This window comes from Nerophis lumbriciformis, linkage group LG01 (assembly GCF_033978685.3).
Source record: "Nerophis lumbriciformis linkage group LG01, RoL_Nlum_v2.1, whole genome shotgun sequence".
Taxonomy (NCBI): Eukaryota; Metazoa; Chordata; class Actinopteri; order Syngnathiformes; family Syngnathidae; genus Nerophis; species Nerophis lumbriciformis.
In genome coordinates this window covers 18,692,194-18,715,037 of record NC_084548.2, presented here as the reverse complement: position 1 = coordinate 18,715,037, position 22,844 = coordinate 18,692,194, and the positions used below count along the sequence as shown (strand labels likewise).

Below are 22,844 nucleotides of genomic sequence, written 5' to 3'. Positions count from 1 at the left end.
TTATACTCCGAAAAATACGGTAGTAGCAATGCAGATAGTTCCAAGTTAAAACATCAGTTTGTTGGTTGCACCACATGTCGCCTCCAAGTATGGTCATTTATTTCATTTCTGTGGCAAATTAAGACCTTAAATGGAGCAGGAAAATGTTGATTCTGATTGGCTGTTGTCACGGACCTTGCCGCCATGTTTGATCGGTTAGTATTCTCACTGGTGATTGATTGATTGATTGAAACTTTTATTAGTAGATTGCACAGTTCAGTACATATTCCGTACAATTGACCACTAAATGGTAACACCCGAATAAGTTTTTCAACTTGTTTAAGTCAGGGTCCACGTATATCAATTCATGGTAATCACCGGTGATCACCGCAATCGACCTGAAATGTTTCACAATCATCGATCAAAAGACATAAAATCGCCTAGAACCTGTCCAACACATGTAGACGTGTCAAAGGCGATATTCTCACTGCAGGTCAATTACGATTTTTTTTGCCCACATGTGACATGTATCTGATTTCTTATGTCAAAGTGAACAGTACAATTCCGAAATTTCCAAATCTGACCCAGGTCTTTTTCGTATGTGGCTATAAATCAGTTATGTAGTCGGACTGCAGTCTGAACGATCAATTTGTTATCAAAAAGCGATAATTTGTCGGCAAACTAAACGTTCACGAAAAGAAATCGGGGACGAATGAGCAGAAAACGTGAAAAAAAAAAAAAAATGTTTTAGAACTCACGTCTTTGACTGCTTGCCTACTTTTCCTTCTTAATCTCCTTTGCCAGTGGTTTTAAACTTTTTTCACCAAGTACCACATCAGAAAAATCTTGGCTTTCAAGTAAATACAATAGCATAGTAGGCCCAAGTATTCATTCAAAACAAGGCATAGGTTTTATTTAACAAGAATATTTAATATTTTTGGCCACATTATGCACAGTTTGATCAGTAACACTGTGTTTGAATATAGGAAAATATAGTCCAAGATGTACACTGCCTTCTGCCTGAGTGCAGCTAGATTAGGCTTGAACTGCACTCGGGTCAAGCGACCCCAAGAGGGACAAGCGGTAGAAAATGGATGGATGGAAAACACTGTACTTTAATCAAGTGATTGCCTGTTTTAAGCCAAATACCGTATTTTTCGGAGTATAAGTCGCACCGGAGTATAAGTCGCACCTGCCGAAAATGCATAATAAAGAAGGAAAAAAACATATAAAAGTCGCACTGGAGCCCGCCCAAACTATGAAAAAAACTGCGACTTATAGTCCGAAAAATACGGTAATATGAATGACGGGTTGAACAAAATCCTTTAAAATTGCTAAAAAACCGTGGTTGAGATTTACTATAATTGGAGCCATGTTTACTCAACACAATTCAGAGTGTGTGAAGTCCTGATGTCAGGAACCCATTTCGTTCACATTAAAAATATATTTTTTTGTAATATTATTGCTTTAAAAATATTTGATCAGAATCAGAATTAGGCATCAATGCTAAAACTTTTTTTTTTTTAAATGACAGCAATCCTTGCTTTAGTTGTGTTTCCCTTCCTTTCGCTGCAATTTTCTGAATGAAGCCACCTGAGCTGTAATCTCCCATTTGTCTGCCACCGAGCAGGAGAGATTACCTCTCAATAAATATTGGTTATGAGGTGGAAAGCATTACAGATCCAAGCTTTCAGGTTTCTGCTTCACAGTCTGATGAGAAGCACTCTGGGAGGAATAGAAAGGAAAATCATTTCATGTCATCATTTAGAGCGTTCGTTCGGGTTATCATGGCAATTTCCACGCTCCGCTCCTCGTTTCTCCGCAGCTTCTGCACAAATACCCTCTGCGAGTGTGGATGTCGATTCCCTGAAAAGGAGGGAAAAAAAACCAGGCAGGCAGTGATAACTCATGAAATGTTACATGACACACACTCCTGGAATATTATCCCATTGCCAGCCTCTGGCCCACTGGCTGAGTCCGAACATTCTCCTTTCATGGGCTTGCACATGAGGGACGGTGCGTGCATCTTGCCACACTAGTGGGAATCCTAAAATAAATTGTAGCAAGTGGCTCCCAACCTTCATCGCCACTCAACTGAAAATGAGATCTTTTTTCCCTGTCAGCTCCCTGCATGGCCTATTTTGGACAGCCTGCTGGATCGAATATACCGCGGTCGACATCAGCGTGATGCTCAGACTCCAGCAGGCTTTTTTTTTTTCTCCTCTAATTGAGCTGAATATTGAAATCCTAATGAAGTGTTTACTCTTAAAAGAGTCAAACATCTTAAGCGATAGGCGGCGGGAAACGGGCCAAGAGCGCCGAAGAAACACTTTTTATTTTTCCGCCAGTGGAACACGCGACACAAAGCAATTAGCCTACTTTGTAGAGCAATTAGTTGCTTTTCAAAATGCTTCTTTCTGATGTTTTCTCCCTCAACTGGAGATGAATATGGATTGAAGACAGAAGTGTCTCATTGATTTGCGCGTCTCCCGTTACAGTTTCTCTTACATCAGCTTAAGGCCAATTACAGCAGATTTGGTTGCTGCGAGTCTCTGAGGAGTCACTTTTCTGCTTTCGAACTGCTGCATGTGGGAGGGATCGTTTATTTAGTCATTTTACACGCGAGGTCTCTTAGCGTGTGCACTCATCGTAAACGACAGCAAAAGCAAGTGTTCATGAATTGCAATTCCACTCTCCACAATTGAAAGTGAAACCTTATCTCTGCAAATTGAAAGGGAAAGAAAATGTCCTTTTTGGTTGGCTTATTCATTTGTCTTCCTTCTTTTACCCTCGTGCACACCTCTGATAAATTGTTTACATGCACTCATATTTTTCTAAATATCGCACATGTCATCGTATTACTTTTGCTTACGTTATTAGCACAAGGGTTCTCAACCTTTTTGACCTCAGGGCCTAACTTTTTCACTACAGAGGGCAACTATTAAAGGGGAACATTATCACAATTTCAGAAGGGTTAAAACCATTAAAAATCAGTTTCAAGTGGCTTATTTTATTTTTCAAAGTTTTTTTCAAAATTTTACCCATCACGCAATATCCCTAAAAAAAGCTTCAAAGTGCCTGATTTTAACCATCGTTATATACACCCATCCATTTTCCTGTGACGTCACACAGTGATGCCAATACAAACAAACATGGCGCATAGAACAGCTAGGTATAGCGACATTAGCTTGGATTCAGACTCGGATTTCAGCGGCTTAAGCGATTCAACAGATTACGCATGTATTGAAACGGATGGTTGTAGTGTGGAGGCAGGTAGCGAAAACGAAATTGAAGAAGAAACTGAAGCTATTGAGCCATATCAGTTTGAACCGTATGCAAGCGAACCCGACGAAAACGACACGACAGCCAGCGACACGGGAGAAAGCGAGGACGAATTCGGCGATCGCCTTCTAACCAACGATTGGTATGTGTTTGTTTGGCATTAAAGGAAACTAACAACTATGAACTAGGTTTACAGCATATGAAATACATTTGGCAACAACATGCACTTTGAGAGTGCAGACAGCCCAGTTTTCATGAATTAATATATTCTGTAGACATACCCTCATCCGCTCTCTTTTCCTGAAAGCTGATCTGTCCAGTCCAGTTGGAAATGCATCTGCTTTGAGTGTCGCAGGATATCCACACATTCTTGCCATCTCTGTCGTAGCATAGCTTTCGTCGGTAAAGTGTGCGGAACAAACGTCCAATTTCTTGCCACTTTCGCATCTTTGGGCCACTGGTGCAACTTGAATCCGTCCCTGTTCGTGTTGTTACACCCTCCGACAACACACTGACGAGGCATGATGTCTCCAAGGTACGGAAAACAGTTGAAAAAACGGAAAATAACAGAGCTGATTTGACTCGGTGTTTGTAATGTGTTTGAGAAAATGGCGGATTGCTTCCTGATGTGACGTCATTGCTCCAAGAGCGAATAATAGAAAGGCGTTTAATTCGCCAAAATTCACCCATTTAGAGTTCGGAAATCGGTTAAAAAAATATATGGTCTTTTTTCTGCAACATCAAGGTATATATTGACGCTTACATAGGTCTGGTGATAATGTTCCCCTTTAACACTGAATTATTCATCTTACTCTTGGTTTCAATTTTATCCAATAATTAGATTTAACCTACATGCAGTTTAACAGGATAAACCTTGTCAAATGATGAAAGCATGTGTTAATCACAAAGATTATTGTCAAGGCTTAGGTTAGGCTGATTACCAAAATAAATACAAATCAAATATAATGCAAAAGTAGTGACTCATAAAAATGGACAAAAAATATATTTACATACATTGACGCGGTGCTAAACTAAACCAATTCTAACCAAATTAATACATAATAATAATATTAAGTGCAAATGAAAATACAGTTTTACCTCGTTAGTCATATTTTTTGTGCTTAAGAAATTTTTCAATGACTTAAGCTCCAGACTTCTTCTGCCACAAGTGGTGAAAAAGTGTATTACAACTAAATACCGCACATACCACAGCTGAAAAAATATTTAAAAAATTTAGCGGCCGAACAATGGAAACACTGCATTCGTAGATACAGTCGTCCCTCGTTTATAATAAAATGTATATATAAAATATAATACCATAATGTCTGGTCAGGACCCGGATGTAGAGACATCGGAGAAGGCAGCTTTTGTGAACATTGCGGTAAAAGTGAATGGAACAATAATGAAAAAGTCGAAAGTTCTTATCAAAAGATGCCACAACGCCGCAAACTGAACAAGGATCGACTTGTACTTTCTGTCCAGTATACAGGTACATGTGTAATGGATCTTACATTTTTTTCATGACGGCCTTAAAAAAAGTCTTAAATAGTTTGACCCAGGATAAATGAATTTCTGCGACGTATAGTATTTAAAAATAAAGTTAATATTTGAATTAGAAAAAAAAAGTTTCCAGCCTTCTAAATAGTTTTTTTTTTTTACTTTATTAGAGCCCTCTAAACATGAAATATCACCCATATAGTCACCATGTCTGTTTTTATATATATATATATATATATATATATATATATATATATATATATATACATATATATATATATGTATATATGTATATATATACATATATACATATATACATATGTATATATGTATATATATATATATACATATATATATATACATATATACTTGTCCAAGCCTTGGACACAAGGCTTGGTGAGCCTTGTGTCCAAGGCTCACCAATGTGGAGGTATGGTATTTATGAAGAAGTGGTTGAAGATGAAATCCATAAAAAATTAGGTGAACTTGAGATTGTCGGGGTGAAGACATAGTCGTGCCAAGATTAGCCAGTAGTAGAGATGTCCGATAATATCGGCCTGCCAATATCATCGGCCGATAAATGCTTTAAAATGTAATATCGGAAATTATCTGAATCGGTTTTTTTTGTTTTGTTTTTTTTAATTAAATCAACATAAAAAACACAAAATACACTTACAATTAGTCCACCAACCCAAAAAACCTCCCTCCCCCATTTACACTCATTCACACTCATTCGCACAAAAGGGTTGTTTCTTTCTGTTATTAATATTCTGGTTCCTACATTATATATCAATATATATCAATACAGTCTGCAAGGGATACAGTCCGTAAGCACACATGATTGTGCGTGCTGCTGGTCCACTAATAGTACTAACCTTTAACAGTTAATTTTACTCATTTTCATTAATTACTAGTTCCAATGTAACTGTTTTTATATTGTTTTACTTTCTTTTTTATTCAAGAAAATGTATTTAATTTTTTTATCTTATTTTATTCTATTCATTTTTTTTAAAAAGGACCTTATCTTCACCATACCTGGTTGTCCAAATTAGGCATAATAATGTGTTAATTCCACGACTGTATATGTCGGTATCGGTTGATATCGGTATCGTTAATTAAAGAGTTGGACAATATCGGAATATTGGATATCGGCAAAAAGCCATTATCGGACATCCCTAGCCAGTAGTGTTGTTGCTTAGTAGTGTTCATCCTTGACCCGGAAGCGGAAGTCCCGTTATCTTCATCGACCGCCACAATAAAATACCACATAATACATCAAATCCATGAGAAAAAACATAAATTACCACTTAATTTAGTTTGAAAACATATAAAATATGCTTTAAAAAAAATCTGCCATGTAGTGGACGAGAAGCAAACAACAGCGGTGTTGAGAAAATGTTTTAGTGGAAAAGAAAACTAAACATGCGGGAGGTCTGTTCTGTTTCTTGGACAGGACACATAGAGATGGAAAAACATATTTTCGGACACCCCCTTGTCCTTCCACAATATTAATCTCCTCAAATGCCAACCGGCGTGTGCGTGTTGCAGCTGCTGTTTGCACGTAGACAATGTGACAAGTTGCTGATTCTGTGACTGGTTTAAATAAGCACTAACCTGTTGCCTTGCATTCTTCCCCTTGCCCCCCTCCCCCCACCCCCACCCCACCCGCTACCTCTTCACTCTCCGTTTGCAGAGGTTTACCAGTAAGCAGGATGTAATCAGGCACTACAACATGCACAAGAAGAGGGACAACTCCCTGCAGCATGGTTTCATGCGCTTCAGCCCTCTGGATGACTGCAGCGTCTACTACCACGGCTGCCACCTCAATGGCAAAAGTACACATTACCACTGCATGCAGGTATACAACACAACAAGCAAACACACACTTACACACACCTATTTGTCCTGACAGTACAATAAGTTGTTGTGATGATACAGTAGTACCTCAACTTATTTGTGTTACTTACTTCTGTGATGTTATTACCATCCAACTGTGGCATGCGCACAATAACAACGACGTGCCAAATGCAGCGAGATGAATGCATTTTTTTTTTTTTTTTGGTGCGGCATTGTCCACCACACAAAGTGTACCTAATGTTGTGAGCAGTGAATCTTTATACTGGTTATGAAGTTTATTTTAGATTTTCAGAAAAAAAAAAAAAAAAAAGTAATTTATTTTTTTCATGAATTTATTAATCAATCAACAAAACAATACACAACAACACTACAACAATGCAATCCAATTCCAAAACCAAACCCGTCCGAGCAACATTAAGAACAACAATAAACAGAGCAATTGAGGACACACAAATCCAAATGTAGTGAAACAAAAATGAACATTATCGACAACAGCATCAATATTAGTAACAATTTCAAAATAGCAGTGATTAAAAAACCCTCATTGATATTATCATTAAAAACATTAATAAAAAAGAATACAAAATTTAGAAATGAGCAATAGTGTCACAGTGGCTTACACTTGCATCACATCCCATAACCCCGACAACACACCGCGTCCAACATTTTCCACAAAGATATTATAAGTCATATTTTGGTTCATTTCATAGTTGAAACTAAATTAAATAATGGATCCCATATTACAATATATGACTCATTATTATCTCAACTAAAAATGGTGTTGATGTTCATCTTCAAGATATATATTTTAACAGTGTACATTTTCAAAAGATACATTCTGATATTTTGGATAGGGTGCGGTGTGGCTACATTTGCAATGTAAATGCCACGCCTCCACAAATAAAAATCTTACAGACAGACTCAAAAAACGAGTCATAAATGTGACTGTGGAACAAAATGTATGCACAATCTACACCAAAGCATATCTAATAGATATTATCTCGGCCACAAGGAGCAAACAATTCAACTTCAAATGTGATACTAATATGTGATACAAACTCATTACATGCAAAGTGAGCTATGTCAAGCCTTTATTTTTTTTAAATAATTTTCATGATCACACAGTACAGTTTTTGAAAACCTAAAATTTAATTTGAGGTTTTCATAAGCTCTAGCCTATAATCATCAAAATGTATATGAAAAGAAGACTTGAAATATCTTGAGTTATATATATATATATATATATATATATATATATATATATATATATATATATATATATATGTGTGTATACATATATGTATATATACCTGTATATATATATACACATATGTAGACTGTATATATATATATATATATATATATATATATATATATATATATATATATATATATATACTGTATATATATATATACATATTACATATAGTATGTATAAATATATATACATATTACATATAGTATGTATACATATATATATGCATATATATTGTATATTTATGTATATATATTGTATGTCTATGTATGTATGTATGTATGTAAAACTGAAATAATTATACATATATATATATATATGTGTGTGTGTGTTTGTGTATAATTATTTCAGTTTTTATACAATTTCTTAATATTTTTGGAGAGTGTATGCAGCATCAGTAGCTTAAAAAAACCTATAAAGCCAAAATCACTTACCGTATTTTTCGGAGTATAAGTCGCTCCGGAGTATAAGTCGCACCGGCCGAAAATGCATAATAAAGAAGGAAAAAAACATATAGAAGTCGCACTGGAGTATAAGTCGCATTTTTTGGGTACATTTATTTGATAAAACCCAACACCAAGAATAGACATTTGAAAGGCAATTTAAAATAAATAAAGAATAGTGAATAACAGGCTGAATAAGTGTACATTATATGAGGCATAAATAACCAACTGAGAACGTGCCTGGTATGTTAACGTAACATATTATGGTAGGAGTCATTCAAATAACTATAACATATAGAACATGCTATACGTTTACCAAACAATCTGTCACTTCTAATCGCTAAATCCCATGAAGTCTTATACGTCTAGTCTCTTACGTGAATGAGCTAAATAATATTATTTGATATTTGACGGTAATGTGTTAATAATTTCACACATAAGTCGCTCCTGAGTATAAGTCGCACCCCCGGCCAAACTATGAAAAAAACTATGATTTATAGTCCGAAAAATACGGTAAAAAAAATACAATTTAAGTGTCCTCTTTTGGGGAAACCCGTCACACTCTTTGCACAGAAAAGTGCAAACTACTGTAAGAGGTCTTTAAAAATGACTTTTGGCAGAAGTAGATAAAGGAATGAACAATAAAGATTAAAATGGATGCATACACACCAGGCAGCTGCTCCCACCTCTTCACTCTCTCGCTCCTTAATTGGCATGGATGAAATTCAGTTAGGTGTTTATATAAACTTACACATTTTTCATGTTTTAGTACCAAGCAGACAGGTAAAGATTATCCACCCTTCTGGATTTGTTTAATTTTTTAAGCACATCTGCTTAATTTCAGCGTGTCGTTTTGCTCAGCGCCAGCGTGGCAGCAGCAGCAGCGCTTGAGACCCATTCTTATTCCAACGTCCTCCAACAATGTCATTGTTATTAGGACATTTCAGTTCTTGTTTTAACTGTGCTGACAAGCTGCAGATGTTGGCATCAGCACGCCGGATTTAGCGAGGAAAACACAGAGTGGCATTTTTTTCATTGTTTGACTCAATATGGAGAAGTTGCCCAGTTTGTGGGGGTGAGAAACGGCAGGCATGACAAACGTGCTGATTGTCATTCAAACATCACCTCAGCCCTAAGGGCTCAACGTGGGGCCGTCATGTTCCACTTTCCGTTACAGTAAGTTTGTCATGACCTCATCCTTCAAATGTGAGGGGAAAGTACTGTAGTTTCAGGTGCCTCTAGCTTCTTGAAAGCTGCATTGCTTTCAATAGAAAACCACAAATTAAATGTTGAACTTGAAAAACCATTTCCTGGCCATTTTCTCAACCACACAAAGTAAAGTAGCTTATTTGACTTTTCACATCAAATAAAAAAAAAACCCGTTGGGCCGCACTTTGTCTTTGCTCGGCAGGTGGGCTGTAGCAAGGTGTACACCAGCACTTCCGATGTCATGACCCATGAAAACTTCCACAAAAAGAACGCCCAGCTGATCAATGATGGCTTCCAGAGGTTCCGTGCGACTGAGGACTGCGGCACAGTCGGGTGCCAGTTTTATGGCCAGAAGACGACACACTTCCATTGCAGGTAAAGTTCTGGGAAAAAATACGATTTTTTTTTCTATACATTTCCATTTCACACAGTAACATTTTAACCTCAGAAGCAGAAGGTTATGTTATTACGTGCATCAAGCATTTTTTTTAAAGCCTCCTCCAAGCTGTGGCTGCTGTTTTCTTTTTTGTTTGTTTGTTTATGGACAATATGCCTGTTAAATTATTCTCAAGAAATCCGTGGGTGAACAAGATTTAACTAACAGCTCATTTCCACCTCAGTCCTTCATTCAACATCACTTGACATACAATATACAGAAGAGAAACCAAATGACACAACTACTGAAAGCAATACAATGACGGCTTATAAAATGGACATATATCCACTTAAAAACAACACAACACAAAACAGCAACATATACTGTGTAAAAAAAAAAAAAAAAAAACACATCACACACGAGCCCTCGCACATTTATACACCTCTTCTAACAATCACCCCTCATTCAAAAATTGACCTACAGGAGACAAATGCTCATTTATAAAATGCATATGCTGGAAAGTGTAAGTCATAAAGTGCATGGGCAAATCAGCCTACAATTCCTAAAATGCCCAATATACAGTGAATAGATGACAAAACACCTGCATTGAAAATGCAGTTTATACCTACTCAGTGGCCTAGTGGTTAGAGTGTCCGCCCTGAGATCGGTAGGTTGTGAGTTCAAACCCCGGCCGAGTCATACCAAAGACTATACAAATGGGACCCATTACCTCCCTGCTTGGCACTCAGCATCAAGGGTTGGAATTGGGGGTTAAATCACCAAAAATGATTCCCGGGCGCAGCCACCGCTGCTGCTCATTGCTCCCCTCCCCTCCCAGGGGGTGATCAAGGGTGATGGGTCAAATGCAGAGAATCATTTCGCCACACCTAGTGTGTGTGTGACAATCATTGGTACTTTAACTTTTTAACTTTATAGAGTGCGTGCTCAAAACCTATAATTTACACAGTCACTCAATGAATACATGAGTTTAAAAGCCATGCCAAACTACCTATGCTATGTACTGTATATCTCATCTTATCTTGCTGTCAAATTATATTTTTGTATTATTTTATTTAAAAACATTTCATATTAATCACACTTTTGAATGTGGATTGATCATGATTAATCACAGGTTATTATTACTATTATTACTTACGTATAATTAAAATTAACTTAAAAAAACAAACAATATTTAAAGTTAAAGTACCAATGATTGTCACACACACACACTAGGTGTGGCGAAATCTGTCCTCTGCATTTGACCCATCCCCTTGTTCACCCCCTGGGAGGTGAGGGGAGCAGTGGGCAGCAGCGGTGCCACGCCCGGGAATCATTTTTGGCGATTTAACCCCCAATTCCAACCCTTGATGCTGAGTGCCAAGCAGGGAGGTAATGGGTCCCATTGTTACACTCTTTGGTATGACTCGGCCGGGGTTTGAACTCACAACCTACCGATCTCAGGGCGGACACTCTAACCACGAGGCCACTGAGTAGGATTTGGACACAAATGCAATTTTATTGTCAAAATGCAATGCAGGAACTTTTTTTAAATTGTTTTACTTCAATTCACATAACACTCACCAACAGTTTTATCTAAAGTCCCGTCAGGGTGAAATTTGCCAGTGAGCACACCAGTCGGGGTTTCCTCACTCATACTTGCACTGACCAATGCATTGACCTGATCACTGACCCTATCCTATAATTACACACGCCGCCTTTCAAGTAGCCATCGGTGTTTATGTGAAAGCAGTCAAAATAAATGGTTTGATTAATCTGCGTATATCTATCATTAATGCAATATTTTTTGTGATTAATCACAAGTTAACTTTTTGCTTTTGTCAAGAAACCAAAAAGGATTGTCGCCATTGTCTAGTCTTTGACTTAGGTGAACCCCCAAAGCACGCTGGTGCACCGAGGCATCCGTGTAGCAGAACATCTCTTCATGCAGCCCTTCGAGACGCTCGTGATTCAGGGCTATATAAGTAAACATTGATTGATTGATGTTCCGTTCTTTCCTAAGACGCCCCGGCTGCACGTTCACCTTCAAGAACAAGTGTGATATCGAGAAGCACAAGAGCTACCACATCAAGGATGACGCCTATGCCAAAGACGGCTTCAAGAAGTTCTACAAGTATGAGGAGTGCAAGTACGAGGGCTGCGTGTACAGCAAAGCTACCAACCACTTCCACTGCATCCGCTCGGGCTGCGGCTTCACCTTCACCTCCACCAGCCAGATGACCTCCCACAAGCGCAAACACGAGCGCCGACACATCCGCTCCTCCGGCGTCATTGGCCTCTCTTCCACCTACCTGGTGCCAAAGGACGAGCCGGAGGAATCCAGCAATGACGACCTGATGGACTTCTCGGCCATCAGCAGCAAGAACTCCAGTCTGAGTGCCTCGCCCACCACCCAGCAGTCCATCACTGTATCCCACCTCATGGCCACACCCACTACTGCTGTCTCCTCTTCCATGTCGGCGGGCCTTACCCTTAAGCCCTCGCCCTCGCTACCCAGTGCGGGTCAGCGAATGTCTAACCTGCTGTCACAGACCCTGCCCAGCAACATGCCAGTGGCCCTCGCTCTGTCCAACAGCTCCATGGCTGCTTCCAACCCCTTCTTCCCCATCATACCGAGAATGCCTCTCCAGCCTCCTCCACAGGCGGCTGGCCTGGTATCAGCTGTGTCATCTGGGGCCCACTCTATGCCCACTGACTCGCTGACTCAAGGCTGCTCCATGGCGGGGACAGGAGGGCTCATGGCGTCTACTCCGACCTCTTTCGCCACCTCCTCCATTATGGAGAAGATCTCAGCCAGCAAAGGTCTGATATCACCTATGATGGCCAGGCTGGCTGCCGCTGCCCTGAAGCCTTGCAATGGACAAGACACAGGTGGGTCACTCCGACATTGTTTACCCCAACTTGCTTTTATAGTAGTCACCAGTACATGAAAACTTTTGGAAGCAATAGCAGTCCATTTGTGCAGTTCTCACCGAGGCAGGGGTCTTAAACTCAACTTATCTGCGACCCTACGGACAAATCTTCACATTTAAAATTACGTGACTAACTTCTTCAACTAATTTTACCTGGAGCTATAGTAACCTAAGCTAAGCTAGACCTGCAGGTTGGATGTCCAATTCAGATTTTTTTTTTTTTCAAATCCGATCTTTTTAGTGGCTGTTCAAATTCATTAAAGGGGAACATTATCACCAGAAATATGTAAGCGTCAATATATACCTTGATGTTGCAGAAAAAAGACCATACATTTTTTTAACCGATTTCCGAACTCTAAATGGGGGAATTTTGGCAAATTAAACGCCTTTCTATTATTCGCTCTCGGAGCAATGACGTCACGTTGTGACGTCACATCAGGAAGCAATCCGCCATTTTCTCAAACACATTACAAACACCGAGTCAAATCAGCTCTGTTATTTTCCGTTTTTTCGACTGTTTTCCGTACCTTGGAGACATTATGCCTCGTCGGTGTGTTGTCGGAGGGTGTAACAACACGAACAGGGACGGATTCAAGTTGCACCAGTGGCCCAAAGATGCGAAAGTGGCAAGAAATTGGACGTTTGTTCCGCACACTTTACCGACGAAAGCTATGCTACGACAGAGATGGCAAGAATGTGTGGATATCCTGCGACACTCAAAGCAGATGCATTTCCAACTGGACTGGACAGATCAGCTTTCAGGAAAAGAGAGCGGATGAGGGTATGTCTACAGAATATATTAATTGATGAAAACTGGGCTGTCTGCACTCTCAAAGTGCATGTTGTTGCCAAATGTATTTCATATGCTGTAAACCTAGTTCATAGTTGTTAGTTTCCTTTAATGCCAAACAAACATATGCCAATCGTTGGTTAGAAGGCGATCGCCGAATTCGTCCTCGCTTTCTTCCGTGTCGCTGGCTGTCGTGTCGTTTTCATCGGTTTCGCTTGCATACGGTTCAAACCGATATGGCTCAATAGCTTCAGTTTCTTCTTCAATTTCGTTTTCGCTACCTGCCTCCACACTACAACCATCCGTTTCAATACATGCGTAATCTGTTGAATCGCTTAAGCCGCTGAAATCCGAGTCTGAATCCGAGCTAATGTCGCTATACCTTGCTGTTCTATGCGCCATGTTTGTTTGTATTGGCATCACTGTGTGACGTCACAGGAAAATGGACGGGTGTATATAACGATGGTTAAAATCAGGCACTTTGAAGCTTTTTTTAGGGATATTGCGTGATGGGTAACATTTGGAAAAAAACTTCGAAAAATAAAATAAGCCACTGGGAACTGATTTTTAATGGTTTTAACCCTTCTGAAATTGTGATAATGTTCCCCTTTAAAAAAATGGGAATTCCATTGTGAATGCAATGCACAATAAGTTGCAGCTGAAGTAAAGATAGCTTCAGCTCTAGTCGGCCTCGGTACTGGCGCATTGCTGGCAATTTGAAGGATTTTGTGCCATCAAAGTCAGCATTTTTTAAACCGACTTATTGCACGTAGAACGTTAAGAAGGAAGAGGACAAATATTTTGGCTCTGACAGTTTTACGGGATCATTTGCTTCAGTGTCTGCTTGAAGAGCGTGTCTGTGGGGGAGCAGTCGGAGACAGGAGCGGTGGAACTTTCTTGTGAGTTCCGAAAACCTTTTATTTTCACCTGTTTTGTGCTGCGCTGCTAACTATTTATTTTATAACCGTCTATTTTGGCAAATTATTACGACGTTTATGGCTTTTTGATGACGTTCCGGACAGATGAATGCGACATGAGCGCGGGAGCGTTCTCATTGAGGACACATCACATATATATCCGATTTATTTACACATGCAAAAGAGGCCTGGGTCGGATATGAAAAATTTCGAATTGCACTGTTAACACTAACTTGAAAAAAACCCGATGCAGGTCGTATATGAGCAAACAAATTGGAATTGACTTGCAATGTGAACAATGCCTTTATCCATCCATCCATCCATTTTCTACTGCTTATTCCCTTCGGGGTTGCGGGGGGCGCTGGAGCCTATCTCAGCTACAATCGGGCGGAAGGCGGGGTACACCCTGGACAAGTCGCCACCTCATCGCAGGGCCAACACAGATAGACAGACAACATTCACACACTAGGGCCAATTTAGTGTTGCCAATCAACCTATCCCCAGGTGCATGTCTTTGGAGGTGGGAGGAAGCCAGAGTACCCGGACGGGAACCCACGCAGTCACGGGGAGAACATGCAAACTCCACACAGAAAGATCCCGAGCCTGGGATTAAACCCCAGACTACTCAGCAACTTCGTATTGTGAGGCAGACGCACCAACCCCTCTTTCACCGTGCTGCCAACAATGCCTTTAAATTATTTGAAAAAAATATATCAATATAATTATATTATATTCTGACAAAATGTTCCACAGCAGATACTTCGATAAACTTTAGCTTGCTTACAAGCAGTTGCTCTTTGATTAGGCTAACAGTAACTATGAGGGAACTCATATTGAACTTGTCAACAGATTAGAAACAAGAGGAGGCCATTGCTCAACATAACAGTCTGACTCACAGTGTCATAAAAGAAATAACGCTGTAACCATCACATGCAACAGGTAGATAACATTGACAGGGCTACTGGGGGAGGATAATAAACAACTTTGTTAACTCTAAACACGGACTTTGAGAAACTATTTACAGAAAAGTGCTGAAAAGCATACTGGGAGTGCTTCCAGTTGGTTCCGAAGCATTTGTTTTGTAAAAAGTTACATGTTAAAGTTACAAGTTATTACTCCCCATAGTAGTGGTTACCCTTTGCAATTTTTGCACTCGCACCGTGATTGTAGTTATTGTTTTTTTTGTAGTGGGATTTAGATGATGATGACGCCTCAGTGAGTGTATCTATATCAGGGGTAGGCAACCTATGGCTCTAGAGCCAGATGTGGCTCTTTTGATGACTGCATCTGGCTCTCAGATAAATCGTAGCTGACATTGCTTAACACGATAAGTAATGAATAATTCCGCTGGTAATCACAGTGTTAATAATAACGTTCAAAATATAAAACATTCTCATGCATTTTAATCCATTCATCCATTTTCTACCACACCTTTTCAAGAAGTCGCATTATTGGTAAGAAGTATTTTATTTATTATTGGTTCGCTTCAGAATAACAATGTTATTAAAAAGAACAAGAGACTTATTACACTCTTAAAATGTTGGTCTTACTTAAAAATGCACGCATTTAGTTGTATTCAGTGTTAAAAAATATAATATGGCTCTCACGGAAATACATTTTAAAATCTTTGGCTTTCATGGCTCTCTCAGCCAAAAAGGTTCCCGACCCCTGATCTATATCGACATCGCACTGATACTGTGTTAGTGTCTCATAATGATCACTAAGTCACTGAATACTAACTGCATTTTATTTGTACTTTTTTGGTTAGTAAGTTCCCCATCAGCTGCTGAAATAGTTGTACCTAAAGGGACAAGCTGTAGAAAATGGATGGATGGATGGATGGATATTCTTCTTTGTGTCTTTGATACACTTTGATACATGTACAACATTAAGGCAAAAGGAAATACACAAATAATTATACATGACAATAACACCACATTCAAAATAAAACAGCTCCAGACTATTTATATACAATAGTTAACAACAATGTCAGATTGCACAATAGCCATAACATTTTTTATTTTTTTTTAAAGTCCAAACATTACTAAAATGTACAGATTGTTTGCGTACAATAGTTTGAAAAGAAAATGATAGTTGTCTTGTGTAGGTATAAAACGTCTGAATTCAAGTAGTCACAAAATCCCCAAAATTGCAATATTAAGCAAATTATATATATATATATATATATATATATATATATATATATATATATATATATATATATATATATATTTTTTTTTTTTTTATATATATTTATTTATTTTATTTTTTCAATTATTAGTTATGCAGAAAGTAATGGAAAACGTGCAACTTTGGTCAATGAGCCAAATTGTAAACAAGAAAAGAGGAACATTTATCTTATTTGGCACTATATAATAAAAAATAACCCCACACTTCAGAATTATCCTTTTTTTTGTTGTTGTTCTATTTAGATCAATGATGAAGACAAAAACCGACGTCAAACATCGATTAATTTAGTACAAATTGGCAGTTGTGTGCCAAAAGAAGCACTTCCTGATAATCACAGTCTGGCGCTTCACAGTCAAATGACACATCAGATGTATCAGTCCCATGTTTTTTTTCTTAAAGTGACACCCATGGAGGCATCTTGGAACACGGAGTCACTCCATGGGTTTCTTGATGCATCAGTATCTTTTGACTCACTACATGGAGAAGGGATAGGATTAAATCAACTCTTCTTTTCGTACATTTGAATTGTGCAGCTTTTTTTTATGTGTTGTTGCTTAATATAAATGGTTAGGCATGTCGGAAACAATAAAACCATGAGCAAGGCAGAGAAAGTGGCACATTCAAACTCACCGGTAGCATGTTGCTCTGCCGGGCTCGTTGTGTGTGTTGGCGATAGTAAGCGAGATAACCATAATCCATTTGGAGATAAATGCGTTGACAGAGGAGAGTAGACCCTGTAAAAGTCTTTTACGATGTTTAGCACGCAGGGAGGGCTCCTGGGGCCTGTGTGGAAGGTGGTTCCTCATCACCAGCCCTCTTATCTCCTTGTCTGTCTGCGCCCGTTCCAAGCAAATGGAGGTGGAATCAAATTAAGTCGAGAAAATACAAGAACACAAAAACATGTTATTTTTGGTAACCGCCATGCTAACTGATTTCTGGAGGAAAACAACAGAAATCAGTCGGGCAGAAATGACAGTTCCCAGACTCGCACTTGCACGCATGAGCAAAGACACGCCTTTTGAAATTCACACAGTTTGTATTTAGCATAAACAGAATCCATGTCAATTTTTGAGGGGTAATTGCCCTGTTTGGGTTTATCTTATTGTGCCTGGTGAAAATGAAGGATGTTCAAGCATTTAATTCACGGATATTGATTTGATTTAGATTTATTGGTCCCCTTGGGGAAATTCATTGTCACTGCCGTACATTTAAACACTAGACATTACACATCACAAAAAAACAAAACAAAAAGACATCATACATGACCAACACACATTTACAGGCTTGTCAGACAGGTCGGCCGGGCCTGCTGTTAAGGGCGGCTATAGCTGCAGGGATAAGACTTTTCCTGAGGCGGGTCCTCCGGAATTTGATAGTTCTGTACCTGCGCCCTGATGGTAGTGGGATGATGTATTGGTGTAGTGGGTGAGTGATATCCTGGACTATTGTTTTTGCCAGTCGGGTGATGGACCTGTGGTTTAAGTCTGAAATGTTGGGTGTGGGTAGGCTGATGATTTTAGCTGCTATGTTTGTAATGCGTGTGAGTTTGGTCCGGTTGGTTACAGAAAGCATGGTGACAAAACATGTGGAACAGTACAGAAGGATGGGTTGAACAATGCTTTGGTAAAGTAATAACAGGAGATGAGGTGCAACGTATAGTCCTTTAAGTTTCATATTCAACTAAATTGTTTTGCTGGCCACATTCACAGAAAGCTAAGGACTTCTTTAGTCTCATTTTGTATATCCCAGAGAACCAACATCTTCTACAGTACACATTTAATTTTTGTCTATTTATTTTGTCAGAGTAACAGGAGCGCTCTGTTGTTTTAAGGACCTTCTGCAAAAAACCTACCGTATTTTCAGGGCTATGAAGCCACACCTACCGAGTTTTAGAATAAATAGATATATTTACATATATTAGCCGTGCCGGACTATAAGCCACAGATATATACCAATACAAAAGATTTTGTAAATGTGTGTTTTTTTTGTAACCTTTAATTACCCATAACGTCCCTTTGAGATTAAGAATCTCTTTTTCAAGGGAGTCCTGCACATTCATACACCAGAGTAATTGCCACTGGGAGCAAAGTGGGTAGAGTGTCTTGCCCAAGACACAACAGCCATGACTAGCATAGCAGAAGCTGGAAACGAACCTGGAACCCTCAAGTCATACCTCGATTGTTTCCAAACAGTGCATGTAACAAGGCAGTAAAACGGTTAATCAAACAAAACAGAAGTCATCGTCCTGGACCCACTATCTGCGGTAGCTAGCTCTCCAATCAGCTAAACAGACTAAATAACGCCACAGTGACATTTTGGTGACTTTACGAAACTGAAACAATACAAAAGAATGCCATTGTAAGTTAAAAATACACTTGTTAGCATATTCGCTAATGCTAACGATGCTATCTTGCGTGCATTACAATAGCTCGTACAAATATGCACGAAAACATTCCTACAGACCTCACATATGGTACGGTTTAGTAAGTATGAATTGTTTTAGTTATACTGTAAAACATACAAACGTTGCTCGCATTTCGAGCAGAAACGCTATTAACGAATACTTCCTGTTCAAGGAACAAAACAGGAAGTACATTTTCAACCCGCAGCACCTGTCCTGAGTGAACTTGTCCAAAAGATAGCACAAACCATAACTGACCTTTTCAGCGTCTCTGTTGGTGTTCAATGAAAACTATTTGTTACATACAAAACAATATGGTCGTTAGCAAAGAAAAATATATAAATTAGCCACACTGTTTTATATGCTGCGCGGTTCAAAGCTTGGAAAAAAGTAGGGGCTTATAGTCCGGAAAAGACGGTAGTCAAAGATCATCTCTATGACAGCACTCTAGTGTTCTAAGAATCGGCTGCAAGAATTTCAACAAATGGCTACTGACTGCATCTGAAGTAAACAACCTACAGGAACACCTTAATTACCTAATTCACATTACGAAAAAATGTTGTAACTGCCAAAACGGAGAGGACTTAAAACGGTGCCTTGAGGAACGCCTCAGTTATGGAAATATACAAGTTCGGACCCAAGTTTTCTATGTCAGCTAACAATGTTAAAATGTCAATGGAAGGATATGTTAATGTGTTTACAGTGGTCCATGTGCACCCTAGTGGGTTTTGGGATTTTCTGCAAAAATGTTTTGAACAGAACTTGGGCAGGATTTAGCCCCCGGGGCCGCCAGTTGAGTAGCCCTGGTTTAATTGATAATTCCCCGCAGAGTCTAAAATGCTCCCATATGGGACCCCCTGAGATGAGCTGGAGCAGGTGGGGTGCAGATTGAACAAGGGAGAGAGCTCCTCCGGATGTTGGGACGAGGAAGGATTACAATTCCTGGTGGCGTTCCCGGAGCAAGGCGGACCCTGGGAGAGCTCTGGGGGTGGGGGGTTTGGAGGCTGAGCCCAGCCCAGGCTGTCAGGCTGGGCTCCACCTCTGTGCTTCCAGCAGGTAGTCACACTTGCTGGGAAGGGGCCCCCTGTTAAGGGCGGGGCCTACACAGATGGTGCCTTCACCATTGAGCGGCCGCGGCTCAGATCTTTGCTTTTTGAAAAGAACTCCCACGTGTAACGTACATTTAACATATCGTATGCTGAGTGCAGACACAGGATGAGCTGTGGTTTTTATTTCTCGTTGTTTCATCGATGTGTGCACAGGACATTTAAGGCTATAAGGTAGGAGAGGAAGTGGTTTTTGCTGCAGAGTCAAAAAACTAAATGCTCTTTGTGGCTATTTTCATTGACACTTTTTTCTATTACAGTGAGTTGTGCTCATTTTTTTCTTTTTTTCTTCCACTTTCCCTGTTTTTAATTAATGTTTCTCTCTAATTTACCCCTACGTGTTTTTGCCCAGAGATTCAAGCATATGAAAGGTTTACTAATTAGACACACAGTACAAATGATCTTCCGCAAGCTCTGTATCTTATCCCCAGCAATTACATGAGGGCTACATTATTCTTGGATCATTTCCAGAAAGAAGCTGCTTTGAGTCAAACTCATTTGTACTCCCTCTTTGGGTAGAGGGAAGAAAAAAAGGAAAGAAACGTGCACATTATTCCACTCTCCACAGATTTTGAAAGCATTCTTTAATGTACGGTATTTTTCGGACTATAAGTCGCAGTTTTTTTCATAGTTTGGCCGGGGGGTGCGACTTATACTCAGGAGCGACTTATGTGTGAAATTGTTAACACATTACCGTAAAATATCAAATAATATTATTTAGCTCATTCACGTAAGAGACTAGACGTATAAGATTTAATGGGATTTAGCGATTAGGAGTGACAGATTGTTTGGTAAACGTATAGCATGTTCTATATGTTATAGTTATTTGAATGACTCTTACCATAATATGTTACGTTAACATACCAGGCACGTTCTCAGTTAGTTATTTATGCGTCATATAACGTACACTTATTCAGCCTGTTGTTCACTATTCTTTATTTATTTTAAATTGCCGTTCAAATGTCTATTATTGGTGTTGGCTTTTATCAAATAAATTTCCCCAAAAAATGCGACTTATATATGTTTTTTTCCTTCTTTATTATGCATTTTCGGCCGGTGCGACTTACACTCCGGATCGACTTATACCGTATTTTTCGGAGTATAAGTCGCACCGGAGTATAAGTCGCACCTGCCGAAAATGCATAATAAAGAAGGAAAAAAACATATATAAGTCGCACTGGAAACTATGAAAAAAACTGCGACTTATAGTCCGAAAAATACGGTACTCCGAAAAATACGGTATCTGCTGATCATGTGTTGGGAAGTCAATCAATCAATCAATTAATGTTTATTTATATAGCCCTAAATCACAAGTGTCTCAAACGGCTGCACAAGCCACAACGACATCCTCGGTACAGAGCCCACATAAGGGTGAAGTGAATGATATTTATATAGTGCTTTTCTCTAGTGACTCAAAGCGCATTAACATTGTGAAACCCAATACCTAAGTTACATTTTCAAACCAGTGTGGGTGGGTAAAGTGTCTTGCCCAAGGACACGACAGCAGTGACTAGCGGGGATCGAACCTGGAACCATCAAGTTGCTGACTCGGCCACTCTACCAACCGAGCTATACCGTGTTGATCCTCCATAGTCGCCTATCATTTCAGATGATTTAATTGTCACTGACATGAATGGCTGGTTCATTTTGGCCGTGCTGGGATCAAGTTGGGGGTAGGGAAGACTAGACGGTGACCTCAAAGTAGATGTAAAATTAAGATTGTATTGGTCCGCCCCCATTCCCCCACCAACAAACCCCTCCAACCACAGCCATGGCCGACATTGACACTTGCCAGTCTCCCAGCTTTTAGCTGACAAGGCCCAAGACTGGCCTTTCTACTTGTATTCTGCCTGATATGTCTGTGGGTCATCTTGTAAGGGGGAGGGGGGTGGATGGTGGTTGCGTTCCCCCCCGCTCACGTACGTTTGTCTTGTTTTTTTCCCCAGCAGTAAAAAAAAAAAAAGCCCATTGGCTGCACAAGGATGAGGGTTAAGGGCACACACTTGGCTGCCCATGACCTTGCCTGTCACAATCCTTCAACACAAGCCCCCAATTCCTTAACACGTTCTACATCATATCAAACCCTGCTGGTGCTCTTCAGTTTGTGGTGGCTGCACCAGGGGGCATAAGGGCTATGCTGGGGTCCGGGGCTGGGGGCGGGGGGCATGCCTGCAGAGGTCCCAGTTTTGAAGATAAAACCCCACTTATATGTCCCTAAAGACTTGGCTTCTCTACATTGCCCCGGGACAAATTAATATTTCAACCCTTTGGGGATTGAAGGAGAGAGAGTTCACCTTCCTGTCAGCAATTTTACTCCACAGTGTCCCCCTGGTCTTTGTTTGTAGGGGAAGATTTGTGCTATTTACTAGAAAGCAGGCATTTATTTTTGTTTTTCCACAGATAAACCTCACACACACGCACACACACACACACACTCACCTAGACACAATCCACACAACGTAAACTACTTGTTATCTTATTTTCTCTCTATACCAGTGGTTCTTTACCTTGTTGGAGGTACCGAACCCCACCAGTGTCATATGCGCATTCACCGAACCCTTCTTTAGTGAAAAATAAAATGTTGATTTTTTTCAAATTCAAGACAAAGTTAT

At 39.6% G+C, this 22,844-nt stretch overlaps 1 protein-coding gene across 6 annotated transcripts in view; it reads left to right on the top strand.

Annotated features, from left to right (window-relative positions):
- casz1 (castor zinc finger 1) overlaps nt 1-22,844 on the top strand; it is a 191,445-nt gene that overhangs the window by 134,735 nt on the left and 33,866 nt on the right. For all 6 annotated transcript variants that reach the window (XM_061976565.1, XM_061976573.1, XM_061976589.1 and 3 more), the window contains 3 exons: nt 6,452-6,616; nt 9,725-9,897; nt 11,919-12,787. In XM_061976565.1, coding sequence (XP_061832549.1) covers nt 6,452-6,616; nt 9,725-9,897; nt 11,919-12,787 — 1,207 coding nt within the window. The remainder of the gene's footprint in view (nt 1-6,451; nt 6,617-9,724; nt 9,898-11,918; nt 12,788-22,844) is intronic.